Source organism: Salarias fasciatus, chromosome 12 (assembly GCF_902148845.1).
Source record: "Salarias fasciatus chromosome 12, fSalaFa1.1, whole genome shotgun sequence".
Lineage (NCBI taxonomy): Eukaryota > Metazoa > Chordata > Actinopteri > Blenniiformes > Blenniidae > Salarias > Salarias fasciatus.
In genome coordinates, this window is record NC_043756.1 from 21,138,029 (window position 1) to 21,161,971 (window position 23,943).

Here is a 23,943-nt window from a genome sequence, read left to right on the forward strand (position 1 = left end):
GGTATTAAAAACAGTCCATTTTTAGCCTCGTGATGTTAGACATGCACTTGGAGTCTTTCTTCTGCTCAAACCTGAAAACCATGGTGAACAAATTCCTCTAAAGTCTTCAGATAAAATTCAGATGTCATTTTTCCAGTACCAGAGGAAGCAACGCCGTTCCAGAGCATCATGGCACTTCACCCATGGAGAGCACCCATGATTTGTTCCAGGTTGGCACAATGTTCTTTTATAATAATTAAAAACATAATTACGTATTTTCACCATGAACTGTTTCCATGTAATTGATTGCCACTATTGTGCCGATGACACATTTGTTTTACACAAAGACACAACTGAAAACTGACCACTGGCCTAGGGACTCCAACAACTGAAATCATAAAGAGATTGAGTAATCTGACCTCACAGGTAAAAACAGATCTGCATGTTTCTCTTTCTGATGTGTGATAGGAGAACTCGGCCAGCAGCGCCTGCAATGTCACTCCATGTTCCTGTGACTACAGGTGAGGTGTTATTTCTGGCAGACGTATATGGAGGTGATAGATTTCAACATATTTTTTTCCCTCCTCTGATAAACCATTTCACTAAAGTTAGATGAGAAGGTGTCAGACTGTTAACAGAATCACGGTTCATTGAGTGTTCTCTCTCATTCCTCCCTTCTGTGAATCTAACGTCACTGTTTATTTCTGGATTCAGACACATCCCAGCAGCATTCACCACAGTATGACCTGCCTATGTTTCTTCGTAAAATTAAGCAACGGGCTGATTACATGGCAATAATCACATGGAATCTAATGAAAGTCTGTATATGCCTTCTTCAAGACTTCAATCGTTTGCTTTTGATGACTCCAAGCTCTTGGTGGTCTTATTATGTCCTGTTTATTTCACTTTTGGTCGCAGTTTTTTGTGAACATCTCCTGTCTCCTTGTTATTTTTTATTGTCTATTTGAGGTTGCTTTCCCTCTCTTCCTTGAGTATTATCATTGCATTGTTAACGCTAACCTGTGTTTCTTTTCAAGTCTGTGCTCCCCCCCCCTCTCTCTCCTGTAGTCCCCCCCCCACCCGCCTCCCCCGCCTCCCCCCACCTAGAACTGTTGGGTTTTTATCTGTAAAAGTGCTGATAAATGACTGTGTTGTACTCAGCACTATATAAATAATGCTGAATTGAATTGAATGGAGAGTTGTGTTATACATAATAATAACTGAAATGTAAGAGCATTTGAAATAGTCATAACATTTACATTAAAAGCTTAATAATTATGTCAAACATGACACATTTTATTGTGTTTTACCAAATAAATAAAAATGTTGCTTTAACACATTTTTGCCAACTCCTCACTAAAGTTCTACATTCTAAATTAGATGATCTTAACTGTATAGCAGCTCATTTGCATATCTAGGTCAAATTTGATGACGTCATTCAAACTGATACATTGTTGCCAACTCCTCTGTGAGGAGAGTTCTAAATGATGATGTCACGTCATCATTTAGAACTACACGAAGAAAGAAGGAACCATATTGATGCAAAATATGTCACGTGACATGACAGAGATACCGCCATAGAGAGCTCTGATCATTCAAAGGCAGCTTTTAAATGGAAGTATAGACATCTACTGACATACGTACATCTATTGTATTATTCTATAAATGTAGACATGTTATCTACACTTACTTGTCTTGTCTCATATTATCTCACAACAACATCTGAATAATTTGGATTAATGTAACGTTTCCTGTTTGTGATTTATTCTGTCAGTTTTCCATTTATTTCATTAATCATATATTCACTTTTATAATAAATAACAGAACATGCATCTTAAAGTGCCATTAAGAGGGGATCCACATTCTTTGACATATCTAAACATGTGTTTTGTAATGCAATAGTTACTGTGGCAAGTAGTTACTTCAAAATATTATAACCCAGTTACTAACTTAGTTACTTACCAACACTGTTCATCTGCGGAGAAAAACCTAAATCAAAGCATTTCTGTTTAACTTTTTATCTATTTCCAAAAACCAGTCAACAACATTTTATGAGCAACATGGAATCTGTACAACCTTGGTTAATTTGTATCGCAGAGCTCAATTTTGGATACAGTTCACTTCCTCTCTGTGTCTCTTCTGTTTACAGATTAGTAAACGGACTAACTATTAAGTTGAATGAAATTAATTGAATTCACTGAAGTCACATAGAAGTCATATCTTTGACTGCATGCAGCTGGTTAAGTCTCCCACCTTGAACCCAAATCAAGCACGTGCATTGATCACAAGCGCGGAGGCGCGTCGTGAAGACACAAACAAGCGCCTCATATTTCTCCCTATTTGGAAATCCGCAGCGTGCAGGTCGGGGGGTGTGTTCGATTCCCTCCTCTGGTTTGGTGCGCACGCTGCCCACCAGAGGACGTTACAGCGCGCGCTCTCCACCGCCGCTTCACTTCACGAGGACTGCGTCAAGTAGGCCAGAGTAATCAACACGAGACCGGAAGACATGGAAGCGGCGCCCTCATGGAGGAGATTAATTTTTTTTGGATTTTTTTCTGAAGTTGCTGAAGAAGTGGATAAAACACCCAGATAATATAAATTAATTAAACAACAGTTTTACCCTCTTGTCGTTGTTCAATAGGTGAAAGAAATATTATCTCTGGAATTAAAAATGCATGAATATAGAAATGCTAACAAATTAGAATTAAAAAGGAACAATATTTCAACCTAAGTTTAGGATTAATAATAGGGTCATTCCATCTCAAGTCAAGGTGGTGCTGCTGGAATTCAGATTGTTCTAGTATTATATTATTCAGAATTTGGGAATATTTGAATAATATTTGATATTATATGATCTACTATTTTTGAGCACCCTTATTTTCTCCACATTTTGTTGTAATGTGCAGTTGACGTGCGCATGATACAACTATTTTTCCACATGAACAGATCATTCAAAGTGATACAGAAGAACTCTTAATTCGGAGAGCGTCGCGGGAAGAGCGCACGCGCATCTCTGCTTGCTTGACAGTTCTGAGCGCGCGGAGATGTCAGAGTAGAGAGGGAGAGAGAGAGAGAGTGAGAGAGAGAGAGCGAGAGAGAGAGAGAGAGAGAGAGAGAGAGAGAGAGTGAGTACCCACCCAGCCCACTCCGACTGTCCGTATCAAACCGTCCGTGTCTCCGCGCCCCTCTCAGCCTCTGCACCGCTCCGACGGCCGCGAGCTGCTGCTGCTGCTGGGCGGAAGTGTGTCTTTTTTATACAGCGCGCAAATTCAACCCCCGAAACATTTTTTTTATTGTTATTAATATCTTCGGAGTTAAAAGAGAAGAAGCGAGAGAAAGAGGAGAGACATGGCCACGACAACCTGTACGCGATTCACAGACGAATACCAGCTATACGAGGAGCTGGGGAAGTGAGTATCCGCTGCGTGTGTGTGTGCGTGTGTGTGTGTGTGTGTGTGTGTGTGTGTGTAGCACGCTGGTCTGTTGGTACAGTGTGACTTGGATCAGCGAGAGGAGTAGGAGGGTTGCGTTTCTGTGCAGAGCAGAGCAGAGCGACTCTGCAGGCCAGTAGTATGTGTGTTTGTGCGTGCGTGCGTGCGTGTGTGCTTTTTTCGGGATGCCAGCTTTCAAAATACACCGCTCTCTCCTCGTGTGTGCGTGTGTGTGCGCGCGCATATCAGCGTGCCTGTCACACTTGCTGCACGTCTCTCGTTATTTCCAGCTGCTTGTGTGAAGATTTTTTGCACAAAACTCATCGGTTTGAACCTCTAATGTAGAGGAGACAGACAGAGACTCAGGTCTACATTTGATAAAATAATCAGTCCTGGTCTTATAATGTCACTTCAAAGTCTGTTCAGGTCTTTTCTTTGAAATTCTTCAACCTGAAAAGTTAAGTCTTAATTCTGTGTGTTTGCATGATTACCATTTCCAACTGAACATCACTGGGCAGCGGCAGAGTTTATGTCTTTGTAGCAACGTGGAGACAGATAACAGCAGATAAGAGCGTTCTGCACAGGGGCGGAACTTCAGGGGAAGCTGAGGGCTGAGAAGTGCCTGCACCTCTGAGTCATGCAAGAAAATGATTAAAATGTTTACAGGATGGTCATTAGTTCAAAGTTACACAGACTTTATTCATTCAGCTTCATCTACTGACCAGTGCTTGTTCTCTCTTTTTTTTTTTTTTGTACTGTGGTAATTTTTTGGCAGGGATAAGCTACATCTAATCTCATCTACAAAAAACTCTCTATGAGATATGAAAAATATAGACATGTTACTACTTTCCAACACATTTTGTTAAACAACACTGAGTGAATTTGACACTACACCTCATGAAAATATGTAAAATGCAGTTTGAGATGATTTCATTTTTGTTTAAATTAAATAACTAAAGTGAAAAGCATTAGGTTGTGTTGAGTTATCAAAATTGACCATCTTTAAAACATTTTGATAGTTTTCATGCTATTTGTAGTTAGGACTGCAAGGTTTAGGTATTTCTTGGCAGATCACCGGGTCTTGGTGGGGTGGGGTTCATCCTTTCATTGTAAAGATCTTTGATGTGGTTAAACATGAGCTAGAGTTAATCCGTTAGATTTATTAATGTTCTAATAACTTGAATCAATAATATATGGAATATTACATACAAGTGATCATTTTCACATTGCCGCTTAATTTGACACAGAGACAATTTCCAAAAACTGTATTCTTCCTGGTTTACACAAAGATGGAGTCAGAGCGTTTTTGAAAAGTTCTACTTTGGAAGGTTTCCAAAAAGTTGCATTTTCACTGACTGGGCACACAGTTGTCTTGTAAACTTACACCCAAAACACATTAGAAGATTTCCAATTTCACTTGAAATTGTTGTAGAGCCTAAATGTCAATCATTGTATTTTATGCACTCATAAAAGTGAAAGTATCGCTTTAAAAATGCATCAAAATCATCTAAGACAGGGTTTTGGATAACGAGATCGTGATTTAAAAGAAATCTGTTGAGGTTAAAACTAGTCAAACACACACTTCTGTCACCGAATTAATGACTTACGCTGAATAAGCTTCAGTGAAAAATCAAGTGTAATATTTACGACAACTGCAAACTGCAAAATTTACCAGACATATTCCAAATGAACTTTTAGAGATCCCAACAGCTGTTAATGATGATACCCTAAAATGTGAAGACAAAAGAGAGGGAGGGAGAGGGAGCCCAATGCAATTCAACTTCTTACCCCATACCGCCCTACTCTCCTTCTGATTGGCCCTGTATGTGTCTGTCTCAGTTTCATGGTAAACATTAACAAATCCAATCAGTGAATGTGATTAGGTACTTGCCAATTAAAGGCAGAGGAGGGTGAGTAAAGGCTTCATCATCCTCGGGAGAAATATAGACTGTCTGTCTTGTAGATACTGCTGAGTGGAGCATGAGTGGGATTTGGAAGAGCCTGTACATAATGCTGACCAAAAAATAAGTGGTATTCACCGTACCCCCATGTCCATGTCCATCCTGGACTACACCACTGCATTCACTAAATATTTCTCTGTCAAAGACTTGATGTGAACTACGGAAGGAATATTGTGAAGTTTTCTTGGTCTTTCTGACAGTTTGAGTTTCTAATAGTATATTTTTCCAGTTCGGAGGACTTGAGATTCTGGGTCACCAACAGATCAGTATCACTTATTGTGTGTCATGTTTCAGAAATGTCTTTTGTCAGTATTTTCCTCACCGTTCTTGTAATGCTATTCAGACTGATGTTTTTACCAAAATGCAGTGTCTTACTAAAGTTGTTAACAAGGTTTTCCTGGTAGGGCTTGTCTGGTTTTCTGTCTCTGAGGTGGATTTGAGTGGGGATTTTATGTTTGTGTTGTCTTGTCAGTTGTTCTCCTGTCTCTGTGGCTTGCTGATGGAGTGATTTTAAAGCCACACCACAAAGTCTCCGATTTACAAGTAGCTTCAGGGTTTGCAAGTCGCCGTGTTTAAAAGTGAATGAGGAGACCGTGTCATTTTTTCTTTTATGAAGGCTCCAGGTATTTCTCTTCTGTTACTGACCAAAAGGACTTTCTGGTTCAGGAGTCTGTTGTTGATGCATGAGCGCAATCAGTTTGGGTTGAAAAATGTTTGGAGAACTGGAAATTGTAGTTGGTTGGAAACTACTTGGTCAGAATATTACTAAATGATGTTCCATTCTGGTCAAAATGCCCTTCCAGCCTATTTTTTGAGCCTGCAGAATGTTTGAGGTGATGTGGAGATTTTTCTGGAGTCTGGACATATTATTCTAGATTGTGGCAACAACAATAAACATGCATTATAAAGTACGCATATTTGTCCAGTCCTATGTTGATGAGAGTATTAAGAACTTGAAATTTTTCCCTATAATGTACATTAAACAGATAAAAACTGTAGATAAAAAATGTGCAATCAGCTTGCGATTAATCAAGAGTCAACTATGGATAATCATGCAAATAATCGCAATAAATATTTTAATCGATTGACAGCCCTAGTTTGAAAACATGTGAAACATGTGTTTGGCTTATTCAGTGACTGAGCCCCCTTATGATCTGAGCAAAAGTTTAGAACAACCTGTTTGCAAATTGCCTTAAAATAACTTTTATTTTTAGGGGAAAATGTGGGAGTACTGTGAAGTAATTTTGTTATGTGTTTCATAAAGAGAGTCATTGTGAAAAGTGCCTTTTAAAAGTACTCTGAAGTGTCTGACCCGTGGACAGATCAGCCATGAACACATCCACAGGGTTAAATTCTGATTGAATATGTTCACAGTTGTTGGTTATCTAACATTTCTCCTCGAAGGCTGAGGACATCCACATCAAATGTGCAAATATTTCTCAGAAAGTAACATTTTTATAGATTGTTTCATGATCAAATTCAGAAGAAAAGAAAGCTGGCTGCATCAAGTCTGCTACAGTTCCCACTAATTGAAAACCTTCTCACATTAATGCTCATAACCTCAGAGTTCTTTGGTTTACATTTAATTTAAGATTATTAAAATGTAGTGGAACTAAGCAGGAATGACTGATGTATCTATGAGTTGACAGGCAGTATTTTTGTATCTTGCGGCCGTGAGTCCAAAGTCGAGGAGGGGGGAGCGTGCTGCGATCGTTGGTGGGTTTTGTTGTTGTGTCGGTCATAAATCGTCCACTGCCTGCCAGACTGATTGCTGCAGAAGACACGGGGATCAGACTAATTTACGACACCGCATCCCTGCAGAGCTCCTTTCAGTCCACCGGTGATAAATGCCAGGGGTGAAACTATTACTGGTTCAATGGTCAACTGTGGTAAAAGTTTTTGACAAAGGCTCAGATTATCTCCAATCCATACTCTGCAAAGTTAGCATCGGCGTAGCAGATGGAGAAGACGCGTTGAGCAACGGGGGGTTGTTCTGGTCGAGGAGGCAGCATTCCTCAGAGTTTCTTTTTAACTGGAGTGTGGGAGACTTGAGTGAAGTTCAGAGACACAACCAGAGATGTTTTGGCATCAGCTGCACTGTACCAGGAAAAATGGAGCTTTATTGTCCCCTCAGGAAAAAAAATATTTAAAACATCACAAAAAAAAAAATAAACAAAGCTATCATGAAAAAGTAAAAATTATAACACATCCAAATATGCAGCATTCACATGTATGAACCATGGAAACCTTCCAAGAAGAGTCAGTCAATAGGCCAGTGCTCAGTGCCTAAAGCCACATAAAGTTAAAAGAAAACAAACCCTGAAAAGACCCCTGTTAATGATATTTTAAAAATATATATTACGATGAACTGTCTTTAAGGAAAAATATGATGAAATGATCTGCTGTTTAGAGTTTGCAATGCTTAATCCTCACTTAAAGACTTCATACTGCCTGTCTGAAGTGGGGCAAATTAACTCAAACAAATCATGATCAGGATGCTGCAGAGCGATGGACTTCAGTTCTCCTCATGCCTGTATGGGCCATCCTCAGCATGCTGCCCAGTATGCTTTGGTTTTTCACTGTTAAATTCATCATTACACACTCAAAACTAGGCATGCACAATAATAATCAAACATATACTTTGGTATACACAACTTTTTTGAGTTAATCTTGATTAATCAAATTCATTTAAAATTATGGAATGTTGAATTTGCAGAGCTGGCATGCACATTGCATTTGTCTCAGTTCAGTTGGTCTTTTACATTATGTACATTGTGATGTTGAGGTTGTTCATTTTGATGTGTTTGCAGATTATTTTCTCAAAAAGTTTAGTCAATATTTGACATTTTTGTTGTTGCATTGACATAAAGCTTAAAAACCCCCAGCTTACCTTGAATTGAAATTGATGAATAAAAAGGGAGAGCTTTGGATTTGGGGTTACTTAAATTGTTGGAGTGATTTTATCCATTGATTTATTTATTTTACCCTCTCTGAGCCTGACGCTTCTGTCATTAATGTTTTTTGTTGTTGTTGTTGTTGGAGTACAATAACAGCCTTGTTTTTCTAGGCAGGGTAATTGAAATAGTTTCATCAGACGAAGACGCTCAGAAATGAAATTTAACGATTCAAGTCACATGTCTGCCTCACCTTTCATCTGCGCGTTTTGATTCATGTTGCTTTTCAAAAGCTGAAAGAAAATGTTCACATTCCCCAAACCAGCTTATCCCAAAACTTAGGTTATTCCCCATGACTGAAATTAACAAATGAGTGAGAAGTTAAACTGATCACAGCTTCAGTAAGACCGTCCACCTTTACCAGCAGCAGCCTAAAAGCTCTCTCTGTGTGTTTGTGTGTGACAGACTGATCTACACACTCCGCTTTGCACACTGTCTTCCAGGGGCCGTTGGTGTTATTTCACCCTGTCACGTAAAGCTCTGGAGGAAGGAGCAGGTGTGAACGTCTTGGCGTCCGCACGATAACGCTTCCCTTTAACTTTGTAATGCTGATCCAGCGTCTGAGCACAGCTAATTAATGTGCGCTCTGCTCGCTCTGCTCTCTGCTGGTGTCACTTTCTGCGCAGGGCTGGTGACATTTAGGCATCGTGCCTCAGCTTTGGCATCTTTTTTAGCCCGTTCATTACCTGTACAGTCCGCCTTACTCTGTAAAAACATAGGTGTAGGCCTCGATACCTGGTTGAAAATGTGCTTTATTATAAGTGTAATCATCAGATTAATCGCATTTCTGTCCATAGGTACTTTGAATTCCCAGGAAACAATACACACAGTAACATGTGCACCACCCAGTGGAAATTGTCAGATCAAAAAATGTTTATTGTCCAACAAACTCAAACTGCAACAATATGTAAAGAAAAACTGGTTTAAACCTGTTTAATGTGGTGTTTTCTTGTATGTGCTCAAAATTATGGTCTGTAGATTGGATCTTGTGACATTCTCATTTTCTCATTATTTTCACCTAGATGTGTAGTTGTGTTTTGTATTTTTTTTTTTTTTAATTTAGATTGGACATGCTATAGTGTGTTAAAGTTTTTTAAGCTAAATCCTTGACTTTAATACAAATAAATATTTAACTATATTAAATGAGAATACAACACCAAGTATTATAGGTGTAATGGAGAAGAATCTGCAGATTATATATTTACAGACTATGTGAAAAACATGTCTGGCATTTAATGAAAAAAATGCTGTTAAGTGTGAGACAAAGCACCTGCAGTCCATCCTCCCACACTTTAAAGATCGCAGCTTTAAATTAACACACATAACTGTAACTTTTCTGCAGCACCACGGGGTCGTAGTGAGATGGTAGCACTCAGTAATAAAACCCTTCTGCACCACTCCCTGTTTTTTTGTTTTTTTTTTTGTTAAAAATAATTTTAGGCCCGTTTAAATCTTCCTGGATGTCACAGCGGGCTTTTGAAACGCAGTGATTCACGACTTGTTACCTTATTTAACTGCCTATGTGCGTTCAGGCATATTTAGCCCTGACCGTAGATCCTCACCTCGCGGAGTGTGAACTTTCCAGGCACAGCTGTGGAGTTTGGTGTCAGGAGCATATGCGTTTGTTTGTGTGGGATCGCAGTCGGTTCATTCGGTTTCGGCTCTTACTTCTCCGGGTGCTCGTGATCCAATAAAGACTTGACATCGTGCAGCAGTCCTGGTCCCTGAGGTGGAGACAGCACCTTGCCCCGGTTCTGTGACTGTCATGAGACGCCCTCAGGATGGGCTGCTGGGTTTTTTGTGTCTTCACATAGAAATTTTCATACAGGCTCCACTCTGCCTCAGTCAGCTGTCAGCTTTCACCTTTGACCCTGACCTTGTTGGTTGTTTGTAACTGTCTCGGTATGGAGGCAGACCAGTGGCACCACTCAACCTTTCACTGTCAATGTTGCCAGTTAGATGAAGGGCAAATCCAGCAAAACTGCCGTGAAGCCGCATGCTTATCATCACTGATTCTGGATCTTTATTCAGCCAAGGGCATTGATATATTGGAGGTGAGGTAATGAAGTCAATAAAATAACAACTCACCAGTATTGTGTAAATAACATCATTCCAGTGAGTTATGATAGTTAATATATTCTTCCATTGAGGATGTGTCCTATACAACACTCTCTCACAATCAGTTGTTAAAAATGTTTTACCGTTCATTACGTAATTGGAAAGTTATTACATTATCGGCTTTGATACATTCAGATTGGCCAAAATTATTTTATTAGTAAGTTATTACATTATTGGTTGTTACAACAGACAACAGATCTTGCACAAATCTCTGTCAGCACACACTATTTACACTTGTCCAGTTATCTGTGTAGTGGACAAATCTACACTAAATCTCATTGCAGAGAAACAAAGATCATGACGAATGTCAGCTAAGATACACGAATTGAGATACTGCTGTAATGGCTCTATAACTACAGCTCACAAAGACTTGTTTATAATAATAAATCTACTGTTTACCTTCAAACACAGTTTATGTTTAGTTAGGATTAGGTACCAAATATGCAAAGCGAGGTTTGCAAATGAAGGCGTTGACTTTCATCAAAACGTAACTCTCTGCCTTGGTCTCCTGAAGGAGTTTTCCATATTTATCCATCCACCCTGTCCTACTCTATATATGAAGGCTTTCACAGCTGACATGTCACATCACATCAGCTCCTGTCTCTCCTCCATCTGCAGCTTCTAGACCTCATGATATAAAGTCGTTCGCCTTGTGTTAGCAGACATATTTCGTTTCGTTCTCTTCCTCGTCCCACGTGTGTGCACATCTTTTACAATATGCTGACTGTGTAAAGGGGATTCCTCCTGGGAGCTTATTAAGCAGACATGCAGTGTTTCATTGTAGCATCTGCACAGTGAACATGTGAACGTTGACACAGGGCTCATTGTTTCATCTGCTTTAGATTAACTTAGCACGTTCGCCACTTCACCGCCGAAGGAGCACAAGGTGGTCCAAGGATGCATCTTATTAAAACGTTAATGAGGAATTGGTACATTAAATTATCTGTGACAGGCGGCGATGCAGCAAAAAACTGACTGTCTTTCCTTTTCTGTGATTTTGCAGGGGGGCGTTTTCAATCGTGCGCAGATGTGTCAAGCTGTGCACAGGACAGGAGTACGCCGCCAAAATAATCAACACCAAAAAGTTATCCGCGAGAGGTAAGCACACCTTTTCTCTTCGTCACAGGGAAGGCTCATTCTCTCTGTGAACCAGAGATGGACTCAGGTTGTTGAGTTGAGTTCCAGTGGTCTCTTCTTCAGGTACTGAAAGGTACAATAAAAGAAAAAAAAAAAAAATCCAGTTTTGCATTCTTATGCATTTTTTGTTGTGATTTTCTTAAAAATCCAGTAAAGCATTTGTCTCGTGCATACTGTATATGTTGTCATACGATAGTTCTGGAGGATCACTTCAAGTTAGAAATTTCACAATTTAGAAAATTGTGCAAACATTTAAATTTTACCTTTATTATTAATATTTAATACTGAAACCGAATTTGCCTGATATAGTAATTCTGGTGATTCTTACACAACTAGATAATTTTATTCAATCATTTGAACGAATAAACACACTTTCTGAGTTGCTTGCAAAGTAATTTTTGCTTCTCCAATTTAAGTCAAGTATATTAATAGCAACATCATCAATCAGATTTTGACATACATTGATGTTAATTTTGCACCATGATGTAGGAACACTTGTGATTCAGGAAAAAAAAATGGAAAATTGAATTTTATTTGGAGGGTACGAAAAACAATTTTTTAGGAAATTACATTTAGTTTTGAAGGAAGGAAGAGCTTTGACTTGAAATTGATCCTGGAAGTTACAGTATTTAGGTTCAGACCGCTGGACAGAGAGATAACAAAGCTATTAAAAGATGTTCTGGTAATTGTGTTCGAAGTCGTATAACTGCTTTACGATTGACTAATGTGGAACAAAATTAGCTCCTAATCAAATACTTGAAGTGATTAGAGGCTAATTTGACCACAGCAAGGCGGCGGAAGTAATTTACTCATACAATAAATTATGAACATTACTAAGTCAGTAGAATAATCACATTCAAGTCTCTGCAGAAGCATTATGTCCTCTGACGTATCCTGCCTCCGAAGCCAAAGTTGATCTGATTATTTTCTGGGCAATTTGCCATAAAATGATCATTTAGTGGCGATTGTGATATTACAAAATCACTAATCCTCTCAAGTTCTGCAAAACTAGAGATATTTTTTCTTCCAGTTAATACATCGCAGACATGTCTATTCGAAAACGAAAGAAGAAAAAAAAAATACAAAAGATTTTTGTGCTTCCAGCAGCAGTTGAAGCCAAACGCAGGACTAAATGCCACGGTGGAGGGTTAGATCGCATCGCCGCAGCGGCCGCTGCAGCTCTTTCTCTTCGCCACTTGTCCAGTGTAAATCTCCTGCTGCCCCCGCAGCCTCGTAACTGGAGACCCGCCGCCGCGGCCCTGCCAGGTGGCACCGTACTGACACTTGACAGTTACCCTGCTTTCACATACGCACACACGCACGCACGTATGCACGAGCACACGCACATGCACATGTAAATATCTTGTGTGTGAAAATGTTGAGAGTGGCGCAACAGGCATTTTAACAGGCGCTAGCAGAAGCGTGTGCTCGCATCTGTCTGCGTCTCACAAGCGTTGGAGGCCGTCGAGACCACGAGGTGCTTCAGAGTTTTAATGTCCTCGCCAGTTGTTACTCATGAATTACTACATGGATGTATAAAGATTGAAGTGAAATTTATGGTTTACATGTTGAGGTTGAAACTATGTATCGTATTATCCGGATAATGTGTCATGAAGAGGAAAAAAGAAAACATCGACAAGTTGCACTGGCGAATAAAAAAACATTTGTTTTCTATCCGTGGATGTGACTGCAGAGTGGTTCCAGAACCACTGGTGAATTTGTTCCTGAGCTCTGACCGTCATCTTCTTTGCTTTCTTCATCATTACTTTCTCCAGCCCATCTCAAGTTCCTCACAAACGCCAAACTCTCTTTCTGCTGCTTTTACTCCCTACGCTGTTCTATATTTAATCACTTCTGTGTTAACGTGTTGGTGTTTTTGTTGGTACTTGTTAAAAATCCAGTAGGTATGTTTTCTTTTCAAAGTTTGTGAGACAGTGTACTTTCTACTTTGACCCTTGAAAAAAGTCTGTTTTTCCTGATTTTGACATGAAATTGAAAGAAGTAATGAGTAATTTCGGTAACACTTTACTTGAAGCCCCCCTGCATAACACATTATAAGTACATTCATAAAGCATTATAATGCCATTATAACATGTGTAGCTGTAGTTATAAACATTCATAGATGATCACAATGCCAGGACCAAACCCTAACCCTAACCCTAACCCTAACCCTAACCTTAATCCTATGCTGTATACTGCTGTATAGTGAGTTATAAAGCATTGTGATCATGTATTAGTGTTTATAACTACTTATAATGTGTTATAAAGAGGGGCTTCAAGTAAAGTGTTACCGTAATTTCTTATGCAGTGATTGTCTAGCTTTTACCATCTCTATTGGGGGAACTCTAATGCAAACTTTTGGAAGTGGTGTCACTCGAATCAATCAGTTCATTAATCCATTAATGTGATTGCTCACTATAGCAGGCATGACGCACAATTAAACATGAATATTTTCTCTGTAAACGCCTTCTGTAGATTTAACCATTTGTATTAAGCTCTGACTCTATCTGCCAGTCCTGTACAGTATACAGGATAGACTGTATATGCTCTGACCAAACTGTAATGGCGGTCTTAAGTTCAATTTCTCCCCTTTTATAAATGAAACTGCTATTTCACTGACTGAGGTGCACATTTGGCATGTTGTTGTTTTTTTTTACTTTAACACAGCTGCTTACGTACCGCTCACAGGCTGCCTAATGTTTGTTCACAAGATGAAAGGTACAGTCAGTAAGCGCCTCTGACTGAATTCCATCTTATGTAAAAGCAGTGGAATAAAAGAAGCGAGATCATAAGCAGGCGCTTGGGAAATCGACATTGTTATTTGAATGCGCTGCCTCATCATCCCTGGCAGCAGTTCTGTCACCGTTGCCATATTCGCACTATATGTCATTGCTGCGAGCAGCTTTTAATGAGATTATGCCCATCCTAGATTATCCTGCTTCTATTAGCAGGAGGCTGCCCATTAATTCTGGGGATTGGTTTGATGAGACTGAAAGCATCACACACACACAGATGCACGGTGCGGGATGAATAATTCACCTATAGGCCTCTGTTATCACCGAACCTATACGTTTCACTCCAGCTGCTTTATCGGGGGCGCAGCTGCTTGCGGCTTTACGCCGCATTTCCAAGGCGCAGCATAATCTTCCAGCGCCAACATTTGATAGGAGTACTGATCTGACCTGACTGGGTGGTGCGCGGGGGCTCGTGCCGCGCTCCTAACTAATGGATGAGCCCCCGTTCCGTGAAGCAGCGGAGCGGAGCGACGCCGGGAACCCGGCAGAACCGCTCGCCGCGCTGCTACTTCTACCCTTCTACCCCGCAGCCTATTTTTATCCCCATGACCTATCTGACATGGGCCGCGGCAGTCAGGTTTTACAGCAGTCACGATGGCTCCGCTGAGCTACTTTTTCGAGAAGGATTTGATTGAGGTATGTCTCCCTGCTCTAGCGTCTCTCGGACAGCAGGTGAGGTGAAGGTGGGTTTCCAGCCGCGGCCGCAGCAAACTCGAGAGCGGCGTTTGTTTGGGGCTGGCAGATGGAGATGGTCGCGGAGGGGAGGGAGGGAGGGAGGGGGTCAGGCGAAGTGAAGGCACCCCAGGCACTTGGCAGCTGAGGGCCATGCGCCTGTACGCCTACATGCCTTTAGCACGGGACTCTCATCTGACTCTGCCTCTCTCTTTGCCTCTGACACACACACACACACACACACACACACACACACACACAGATATTCAGACAGCCGCAGCGCAGAAGCAATGACTGTGCTGCAGCCAGTCAGCTGCTCAGCCAACTCTTCCAAAAAATTCTAAGAAAAGAGCAAAGAGTTTGTTTATTTCTGTGCAAAGTCAGAAAACACCACACACGATGCTGAACATAAGTGTGTGTATGTGTGTTAAAGAAGGAGCAAGTTGTTTTCAGGCTGCTCCTCTGTGATCTTTCCACTTCTCTGACACAACCCCATCCCCCTCCGTTTTTTTTTTTTTAACACTTAATGCCGATCCGATGCATGTCAACAGGAAAAATATAGGGCAGGTCTGCTGGGCAAGGTTTCCAGCCAATCACAGAGGTTGTTTATTAGTAGTGATCTCTGGACAGGGGATGCCAGAGGTTCCTGTACGGCCATGTCATTTATCATGATGGAGTAGCCGTGCCAGTGTGTCTGAGATGCACCTGCAATGCAGCAGGACTGATCCGGCCTGGTTTTTGACCAGTGAGCATTGAGTCAATGTCAAATAACCAGGACAGATGTAGTCAGGTAATGAGGTTAATGCTGTCCACCGTTATTCTAGAGCAAATCATACCTCGTGAATGGAACTTCATCCTCATTTATCAGTTATATTCAGTATAATCTCATCACATGTTAAAGAAGCTGTACTACTGCCATACTAATATCCCTGAGGGCTGCTTAAAGCGAGACCCTGGTGGTCAATTGAAGTGTGTCAGTGTGTTTGTGTGTGTCCAGAATAGCAGTCGAAATATCTGTTTTCATTCAAAGTGACGGATGTCGGCACCGAAGCAAACGCTGGCTCAGTTCCCTCGTCTTAACAAGATTACTGTGATCAAATTATGTGCATCCAGCTATCTTCAGTGTTTGAACCTGAGTTGGTTTGGTATGGGATCAGTTTGTTTACGCCTCGGCACAAAGGCTGAAGTTCCTTTACCTGTCAAAGCAGACACAAAATAAAACACTGGGCTTGTGACTCGAGGCTGTACAGCACTTGTCCCTCAGTAACTCCAGTTTAAAGAGTGAATTCACTGCAGTTTCTTACAGCTCTGTACTCTGAAGGCTGTCAGTTTATGTCACCGGGTGGAGATTTTTTAGTAACACTGGAAGGCAAAAAACAAATAAATGTTACAATAATGAAAACTAGCTGTTTATATATTTTGTAATAAAAGGAGACGTTTTGCATAAGCAGGCTCACAAGTCTCAATAGTGACATTACTTTTATTGCTAGTTTTTTTTTTCTTCTATCTTCTGGGCAAATGTTAACTGAAGACACACTTTCATCTTTAATCTTATCGCTTTATCACCCTCCTTTTTGGTTTGCATGTTAAATTATTTACCAGTTTATTGTTTAACAGTGGTGAAATGTACTTGTGCTACCAATAATTTAAACCTTTTTTTTGTTAAACTGTTTCTAATTGTTAAAACCTTGTTAGATTCATGCACTTTGTAAAACTCCAGTCTGCACCATGGGTTTGTATTTGTTCAGAGAAGATGATAAAACAGTTGGTCAGATTTTTTTTTTATCTTTTATAGCCATCAGACACAGAAAACTGTTGAAAGGTTAAGAGTCACAACAGCAATACCGCCGATGTTATTAGTAATAGATTGAACATGTGTTTGAAGTAATCCTGCTTTCCATAATGCGTGTATATGACTGGTTAGTGAATCAGGAACATTAAGGATTTCCACTCTGAAAGGTCAAGCCGTATCATAATCTGAGCTTCTGCGTCACTGCAGAGAGTCTCTCTGCCATTGCCTTACTGTAAAAGTTTAGCAAAAATGGAAACGGTGCAGTTTGTACTCAGCTGGTGAAAGTGGTGCTATTATGTTCTGAGCAGCGGTTATATCTGGCTGTCTTTTTACATCTCCTCCCCTCTCGAGACTTAAGTCCTTACTGGTGGTGATTAACCCAAATTTATTCCTCTGCCTCTCCTACAGCACACACATTTCCACAGACTTCGCCCATCGCCGTCCTTGGGTTATGTCGCTGTGTAGCTCTTTGCTCTCGTTCGTGCTCGTCCTCTTTTCTCCACTTCATCTCCCTCATTCCCCTCAGGTCGGGTTCTTATCCGGCTCTCTTTTGCCACTCTGTCCCCTCATGTCTTGTTTACCCTGCTGAATCAGAGGTGAGGGATTGAAATCGGAGGGGATAATTGAATGAATATTTGAAGTAGCCTCTGCAGGGCAGTGATACGTGGCAGCCGCTGCCCAAGCACTGCTTCTGCTCACAGATCTTGCACACATATAACTGTCAAACAGTCAACTTTTAGTCCGTTTTGCACTTTCATGTAAGTTACTACTATTGGAGTTGTTTCACAGAAAATTGAAAAGATGATCCTGAGGCAAAGATGAGAGAGTAAATGATGATGATGATGATAAAACATTAAATGCGAGAACAGTTCTTTTGAAGTAACACAGAAACATAAAATTAAAGCAAATGAATAAAATGAACACACTGGTTGGATTTGTCTTTGTAAAATTGCCTCGAGTAACTGTGTTGTATCTGGCACCATACAAATAAAATACAATTGAATTGAGTTTGAATTTCCAGACTTCAGTAACTAAAGTTTTACCCGACTGACTATTACTTTTTTTTTTTTTTTTTGGAAAATTCTGCCGCATCATTTACCTTTTAATATCACATGGAAGACAGCTGGAATTAAATGCGAAAATAACCAGGCTGAGCTGAACTATGATACTTACAGGTTATTTCTATTTTGAGCTTAAGGATGGGGCTGTAGCAGCTGGAAGAATCTCAGGGTTAAGAAATAGCAGGATAACATTTTACATCTGAATTTTCAGCATCAAACTAGCACAAAAAGGGTTTTTTTTCTCTTTATTATCTTTGGATCCCAACACTAGTTAACAAGTTCTTGTGAAAATGTGGAAAACATAACAATAATTACTTCCTAGCCTGACACAAAACAATGCCACTTATATCAATTATTCAGTTGATATTTTCCTGTACGGCAAATTAAATCCATATTTTTCACAGATGTCCTCATGTCCTGCATAACTATTTTAAGGTTTATTCTGAATCAATCACTGTTATGTTAACCTTTGACCTGGGTCACCATTGAGCTTGTAAAACTGAAATGACCCCTCATGAATTCAACATGCGACGCATCATAATGTGTTTTAGAAATAGAGTGTCCCGACATGAAGGAGCCAGCCTGCGGTTGAACGCGATCGTTGACCTCTGCCCGGGATCGTCCCGATGACTGATACGGCCCTGACAGTATCGATGGTTCTGCTTTCTTTATGCGGCGTTAGTGACGAGCAGCCATGGTAAAACCCAGTATGAGTATTGAGCCATGAGAAGGTCATCTGTCATTCACTATGCTGCCTTATAGCTTTATCTCCATTAATCCAGGCGGTACGGCAAAGCTGGGATAAAGGACCAGACCGGTTCCACAGGAGGTTGTATATTTCATCTTTGGTCAAATCTCCAGCTGCAAATCCCAAGACGAGTTCTTTAACACTCAGTTTTCCTCTGGAAGCTTAAGCAGTGGCCAGGCTATAAAGACAAACAGTTAATCACACACCTTACTGTTTTTTTTTCGTGCCCTCACTTAATAGTAACTGTCACTTTTATAGCAGTATTATTGGTGAGGGAGCTTAGCTTTAAATATCAATCACATAAAACATATTGAACAAAGGATATCTGCAGATGTATCTTAAAATCATGTTCAGTTTTCAGCCTTTAATCATGCATTTCTGAAGGGATAACAGATGATAATAAAGGCACAGTCTTGCCATCTGGTCGACTGCCATGATTAATTGTAGTGCAGAGCCAATTCTGTGCTTGAATATTTAAAGCAGACACCACTGACAGAATGAAATATCATGCTGGTGCCTGAAACATGTTTTCAATATATCGTAAAGATCACCATATCTGAATGATGGCTCTGAAGGGCCACCACAATGCAAAGCCCCAACACCAATACCAAAGCTACAACGTGTCATTCGTGCTGCGGCATTGTTTATTTTTTCATTTGTGTAATGGACTCTTGCTTTCTTTTTATAGCTTTTGCATTCATTGTGGGATTCTGCATTAGTATTGTGTTTGCTTCATTTCTTTAAAGAGGTTTTACATTTGTCCAGTAGACTTTTGCATTTGTTTATTGGCTTTTTCCTTTGTGTAGTGAGCTTTTGCATCAGTATTTTGGCTTTCGCATTGGCACTGTGGCTTTTGCATCCATGTAGGGCTCTTTTGCATTTATGCTGTGGTTTGTGTAATTATTACGTTATGTTGTTGCATTCATGTCCTGGCCTTTTGCATTACTTCTGCAGCTTTTGTGGTCGTATCTTGGTGCTTGGATTTGTTTAGTGTGCGTTTGCATTGCTGTAGTGGACTATTGCAGTCGTACTGTGGCTTTGGCATTTGCTAGGCTGTTGCTTTACTACACTCAGTTTAGTAATCACAGCATTTTCAAGTTGTTTAGTTCCCTTTTGCATGAATGTAGTGTGGTTTTGCAAACCTTTAGTAATTATTTTATTGGGTTGGTAGTCATCTACATTTGTTTAGTGACTTTTTGCATTAATATTGTGGCTTTTGCATTCAGTAGTGGACTTCTACATTTGCATTGTGAACTCTGCAGATGGCATTTATACTCCATGTTGTGGATTGTTTAGTGTGCCAGTTATTTAGTGGGCTGTTACAAACTTTCAAACATTTCACATTGAACTCCACAGAACATATTTATGTTGTCGGATTAATGGCGATGCTTTTTTGGTCACATGTGAGCTCAGCACAAGCAGATACTCATGATACATGATTGACGGGTGATGGATCTGTTTCTGAAACTGTCTCAGTGCAAGAGTGAAATGCAGTTTTCTCCACAAAGAAACTGAAAAAAAAGAAAGAAGACTCAAGTCTTTTCATGCCCTGTTCTGACAAAACGAAAATCTGAAGAACAAATCAATAGAGTGAAAAGAGACTGGCAAGCAGCAGTCGGTGGTCGATGGAACAACAGCAGCAATTATCAATGTCTTATTCTCTCAAACGTAAGATATCAACAGGGCTTTGTGAGTATTATTCGTCCTTGCATTTTATTCCCCTTCCCTCCTTCCTCTTCCTCTGTACCCCCCTTCAGCCCTCCTCCACTCCTTTCTCCGCCTCGCTCCTCTCATCTTGTAAGACTATAATCACCGGGCTTACACTTCACTGTCACTCCTCAATGCCAGCGTGAATGTGCACGCTTCAGTTTTTTGCCAGTCTTCTTTCTATTTGTGTCCCTGTGTGCGCTGTGCACACGCGTTTGTGCGTCTCTAAACCCATGGAGCTCGCACATACATATTGTGTGTGTGTGAGTGGGTGTGTAGGTGGGTGAGCATATATATGTCAGCTCTCGCCGCTGTGCGTTGTGGGCCTTTACACACACGGTGGTCCACCCCATGACTTGTATGCGGGCCCCTGCTTGCCCCATTGATCCTTGAGTGCAACTTGACTATCATCATCAGAGAGAAGAAACAATTAGGCAGCTTATCGTTCTTCTATTGTTTCAATTTTATAACAAAATGTTAAAATGTTGTATTGTACAAATTATATATTGTAACATTTTAGTCTTTGAGGAGTGAGCCTTATGTATTCATTTGTTGCTGCTCTTTTTTTTAAAACTCTATTTTTGTGTTTGTCTTAAATTTTTAGATCTGCAAAACACAGTAAATGCACAGTTGCATTTATGAAGTCGTATGGTTGCACTCTGGAATTTTAAGGTTTGCTCACTATATGTGTTTTAGCTGTATGTTTTGCAGTTTGTATGTCTACAAATTATACTAGGAGCATAAAAATCTGAGTTTCAATAAACCCCAGAGAGATTTTTCTCTCTTTAACAGATGGATGTTAAAACGGGCCTCTAATTATAGTTGCTGCACACATAGAAAAGCTCTGACAAGCAGAAAAACACATCTTCGAGTGGAGATGGGGACTTTAAACTACTTTGTTTATGGAGTTGTTGAATTTGTTCAAGGTTTTTGGATTTCGGTTCCTCAGATCTGCACCAGCTGGATAACCATGCTCAGTGTATTTCAGATGTCAGCGTATTTAATGTTAAATAACTCTACTTACAGCAAAGGAAACCAGGAAATGGAGTCATAATAAGGTTTTGTATTCACAGTGATGTTTTCAGATTGCTTTTTTTTTCTAAATATTCTCTCTCTGTTTTGTTTTTTGTTTTTTTTTTGTCTGTACCTCTGTTGACCTCCAGATCATCAGAAGCTGGAACGAGAGGCTCGGATTTGTCGCTTGTTGAAACACCCCAACATCGGTGAGGACGACTCATTTAATTTCTTTTTTTTTCCCAAAACAGTGTGTCAGACTGTGAAACAGTCAGTCTCGTTGAGCTTTCTACATGCAATTAGTACAGCTGACCACAAGTTGCTGAGTGTGTGTAAAATTAACTGTTCAGAGAGGCGGAGTTCATCAGTCTGCGCAAGCAAATCATGCAACCGGTTGACATGAATATTTCTCATCAGAATCACCCCAACAAAGTAGCTTTCTCATGATAAACAGTGGTTTTAAAAGTGCAGGGCTTCCTTCCCCCCGGAGGACGCAAGTGAAAGAAAAGAGCCGTGAGAGAAGAAATCTGAGCGTTAGTAAATACCTTTTCCCAGTATGCTCTGAAGTATTAAGTAATACGCAGTCATCCATGTAGCAGTCACAGCAGTAGCAAGCTGCATATAAAGACCAGATAAAGTGGGAAAACTTATGAAATTTTTGAATGTAATAAGAACAATAATATCTTCTTAGAATATGAAAAACATTGGGAAGAATGGAAGTTAAGCAAAGGATACTACGAAGTGTGAGACAAAGCGTGTGGGTAAGTGTGAAATAAAACCGCTGCCAGGGCTGAGAAAACATCTGAAAATCATTGTCAGGGACAAACTGTGATCTGAAGAGGAAGCCATTTATTCTGGATAAACACTGCTTGATGCAGGAGTTGACTCATGTTCTGAAGTAAAGGAGTTTTTTTTGCTGGTTTTTTTTTTTATTTTTTGGAACATGTTGCTGGCATCAAATAATGTTTTAAAACTTTTTAATCTGACTTCACAAAGTTGTATTTCAATGAAAATGGGCTCATTGATTCAACTGATTTGCACATTATTGCATCTGATTATTTTTCCCCACAGTTCCCACAAAGTTGACTAAATTTAACATGTCAAACATCGTGCTTGGAGCCAGGTTCCAACATCATGTCACCCAGTAGTTGACACAATGATCATCAAAAACTGAATCTTTTCATTCTTAATAATTTGAGTCAGAATATGAAAACGAACCACACAGACTGAGCAAAATGTCTTAATATTTCATCAAATCAGATTCCCCATCTCCTATTTTCTTAACCTTTCTAATCTCAATTAAAAATGCTTGAAACCTTGAGTTTGCATGACTTTAGAAATAATTGACAAAACATTGCTCATTTGTTGAGATTCTTCTGTACCTCTGCTTTTAATATGGATTGTTATTAACCGCAAAGTAATATGTCGGCCAAGCAATGCTGTTTATGTGCAACAGTAAATAGAAAATGGAGCATTGTTTTGCTCAAGTGCAGCTTGTTATCTATTTCTGTTAATTAAATCGGCTGCATTATTGCCTGAACCGTACACCAGATTATAGATAAATATGATGTAAGACCCAATTATGACGACTCCCTGTGGTCCCCCCCCCCCCCCCCCCCCCCCACACACACACACACACACACACAGCCCCCCCATCTCATTTTTCAATCTGCTGCTTGAAATGCAGCAGCGACACTCTCAGTTGTTCAGAAACAATTTGGGGGTGAAAAAAAAAAAAAAAAATGATGGGTTCGATGTCAGCCGCGCTGTGACAAGGATGTAATCATAAAACACACCCAAAAATACAGATGAATGTGTTGGAAGAGAAGTATAGCAGGCATTTATCCCCCAATCTTTTTTATCTTTCTCTTGCAGTTCGTCTTCATGACAGTATATCAGAGGAGGGCTTCCACTACCTCCTGTTTGACTTGTAAGTCAGCCGCTCTCCTCTCCTCTCCTCTCCTCTCCTCTCCTCTCCTCTCCTACTTTGATTTCCCAATCGTTCTATACATACAAATTACATAACTCTCTCCTATATTTGCCCCGCTGCCGCCACCACCACCATCACCACCACCACCACCACCACCACCACCCACGCCTACCGTATCCATCTCTCAGCAATTCCCTCTAGTTTCCATGGTAACGGTGTGAGATGGGGGGGAGGAGGGGATGGAGGACCGGGGGAAGGAGGGGAGGTGGGGTGTTGCTGCTGGAAAACATGAAATGAAGTAGAAAATTTCAACTTTGTAGGCTTTCGTAGCGAGTAACTCCTCCTCCCTTCACTCCAAAAGACTCATATTTTAATAGGTGTGTGTGTGTGCGTGTGCGTATGCGTGCGTGCGTGCGTGCTTGTGTGTGTGTGTGTGTGTCACAGGGTGACCGGAGGTGAACTGTTTGAGGACATCGTAGCCAGAGAGTACTACAGCGAGGCCGACGCCAGGTAGGAACGCAGCCTTTAACCCCCCCACCCCAACCCCCGTGTGTGTGTGTGTGTGTGTGTGTGTGTGTGTGTGTGTGTGTGTGTGTGTGTGTGTGTGCGTGCGCGCGCAAGGGCCCCTCCTTGTCCTTAAACAG

At 40.5% G+C, this 23,943-nt stretch overlaps 1 protein-coding gene across 9 annotated transcripts in view; it reads left to right on the forward strand.

Moving 5' to 3' along the window:
- The first annotated feature begins 3,085 nt into the window (after positions 1-3,085).
- Positions 3,086-23,943, forward strand: part of camk2b1 (calcium/calmodulin-dependent protein kinase (CaM kinase) II beta 1) — a 74,471-nt gene continuing 53,613 nt past the window's right edge. For 3 of the 9 annotated variants that reach the window (XM_030105636.1, XM_030105638.1, XM_030105639.1), the window contains exons 1-5: positions 3,092-3,389; positions 11,447-11,541; positions 21,519-21,578; positions 23,245-23,299; positions 23,744-23,809. In XM_030105636.1, coding sequence (XP_029961496.1) covers positions 3,328-3,389; positions 11,447-11,541; positions 21,519-21,578; positions 23,245-23,299; positions 23,744-23,809 — 338 coding nt within the window. In that variant the 5' untranslated portion in view covers positions 3,092-3,327. Of the gene's footprint in view, positions 3,390-11,446; positions 11,542-21,518; positions 21,579-23,244; positions 23,300-23,743; positions 23,810-23,943 lie in introns of all 9 variants that reach the window. The other 6 variants (XM_030105637.1, XM_030105643.1, XM_030105644.1 and 3 more) reach the window with 4 other exon arrangements.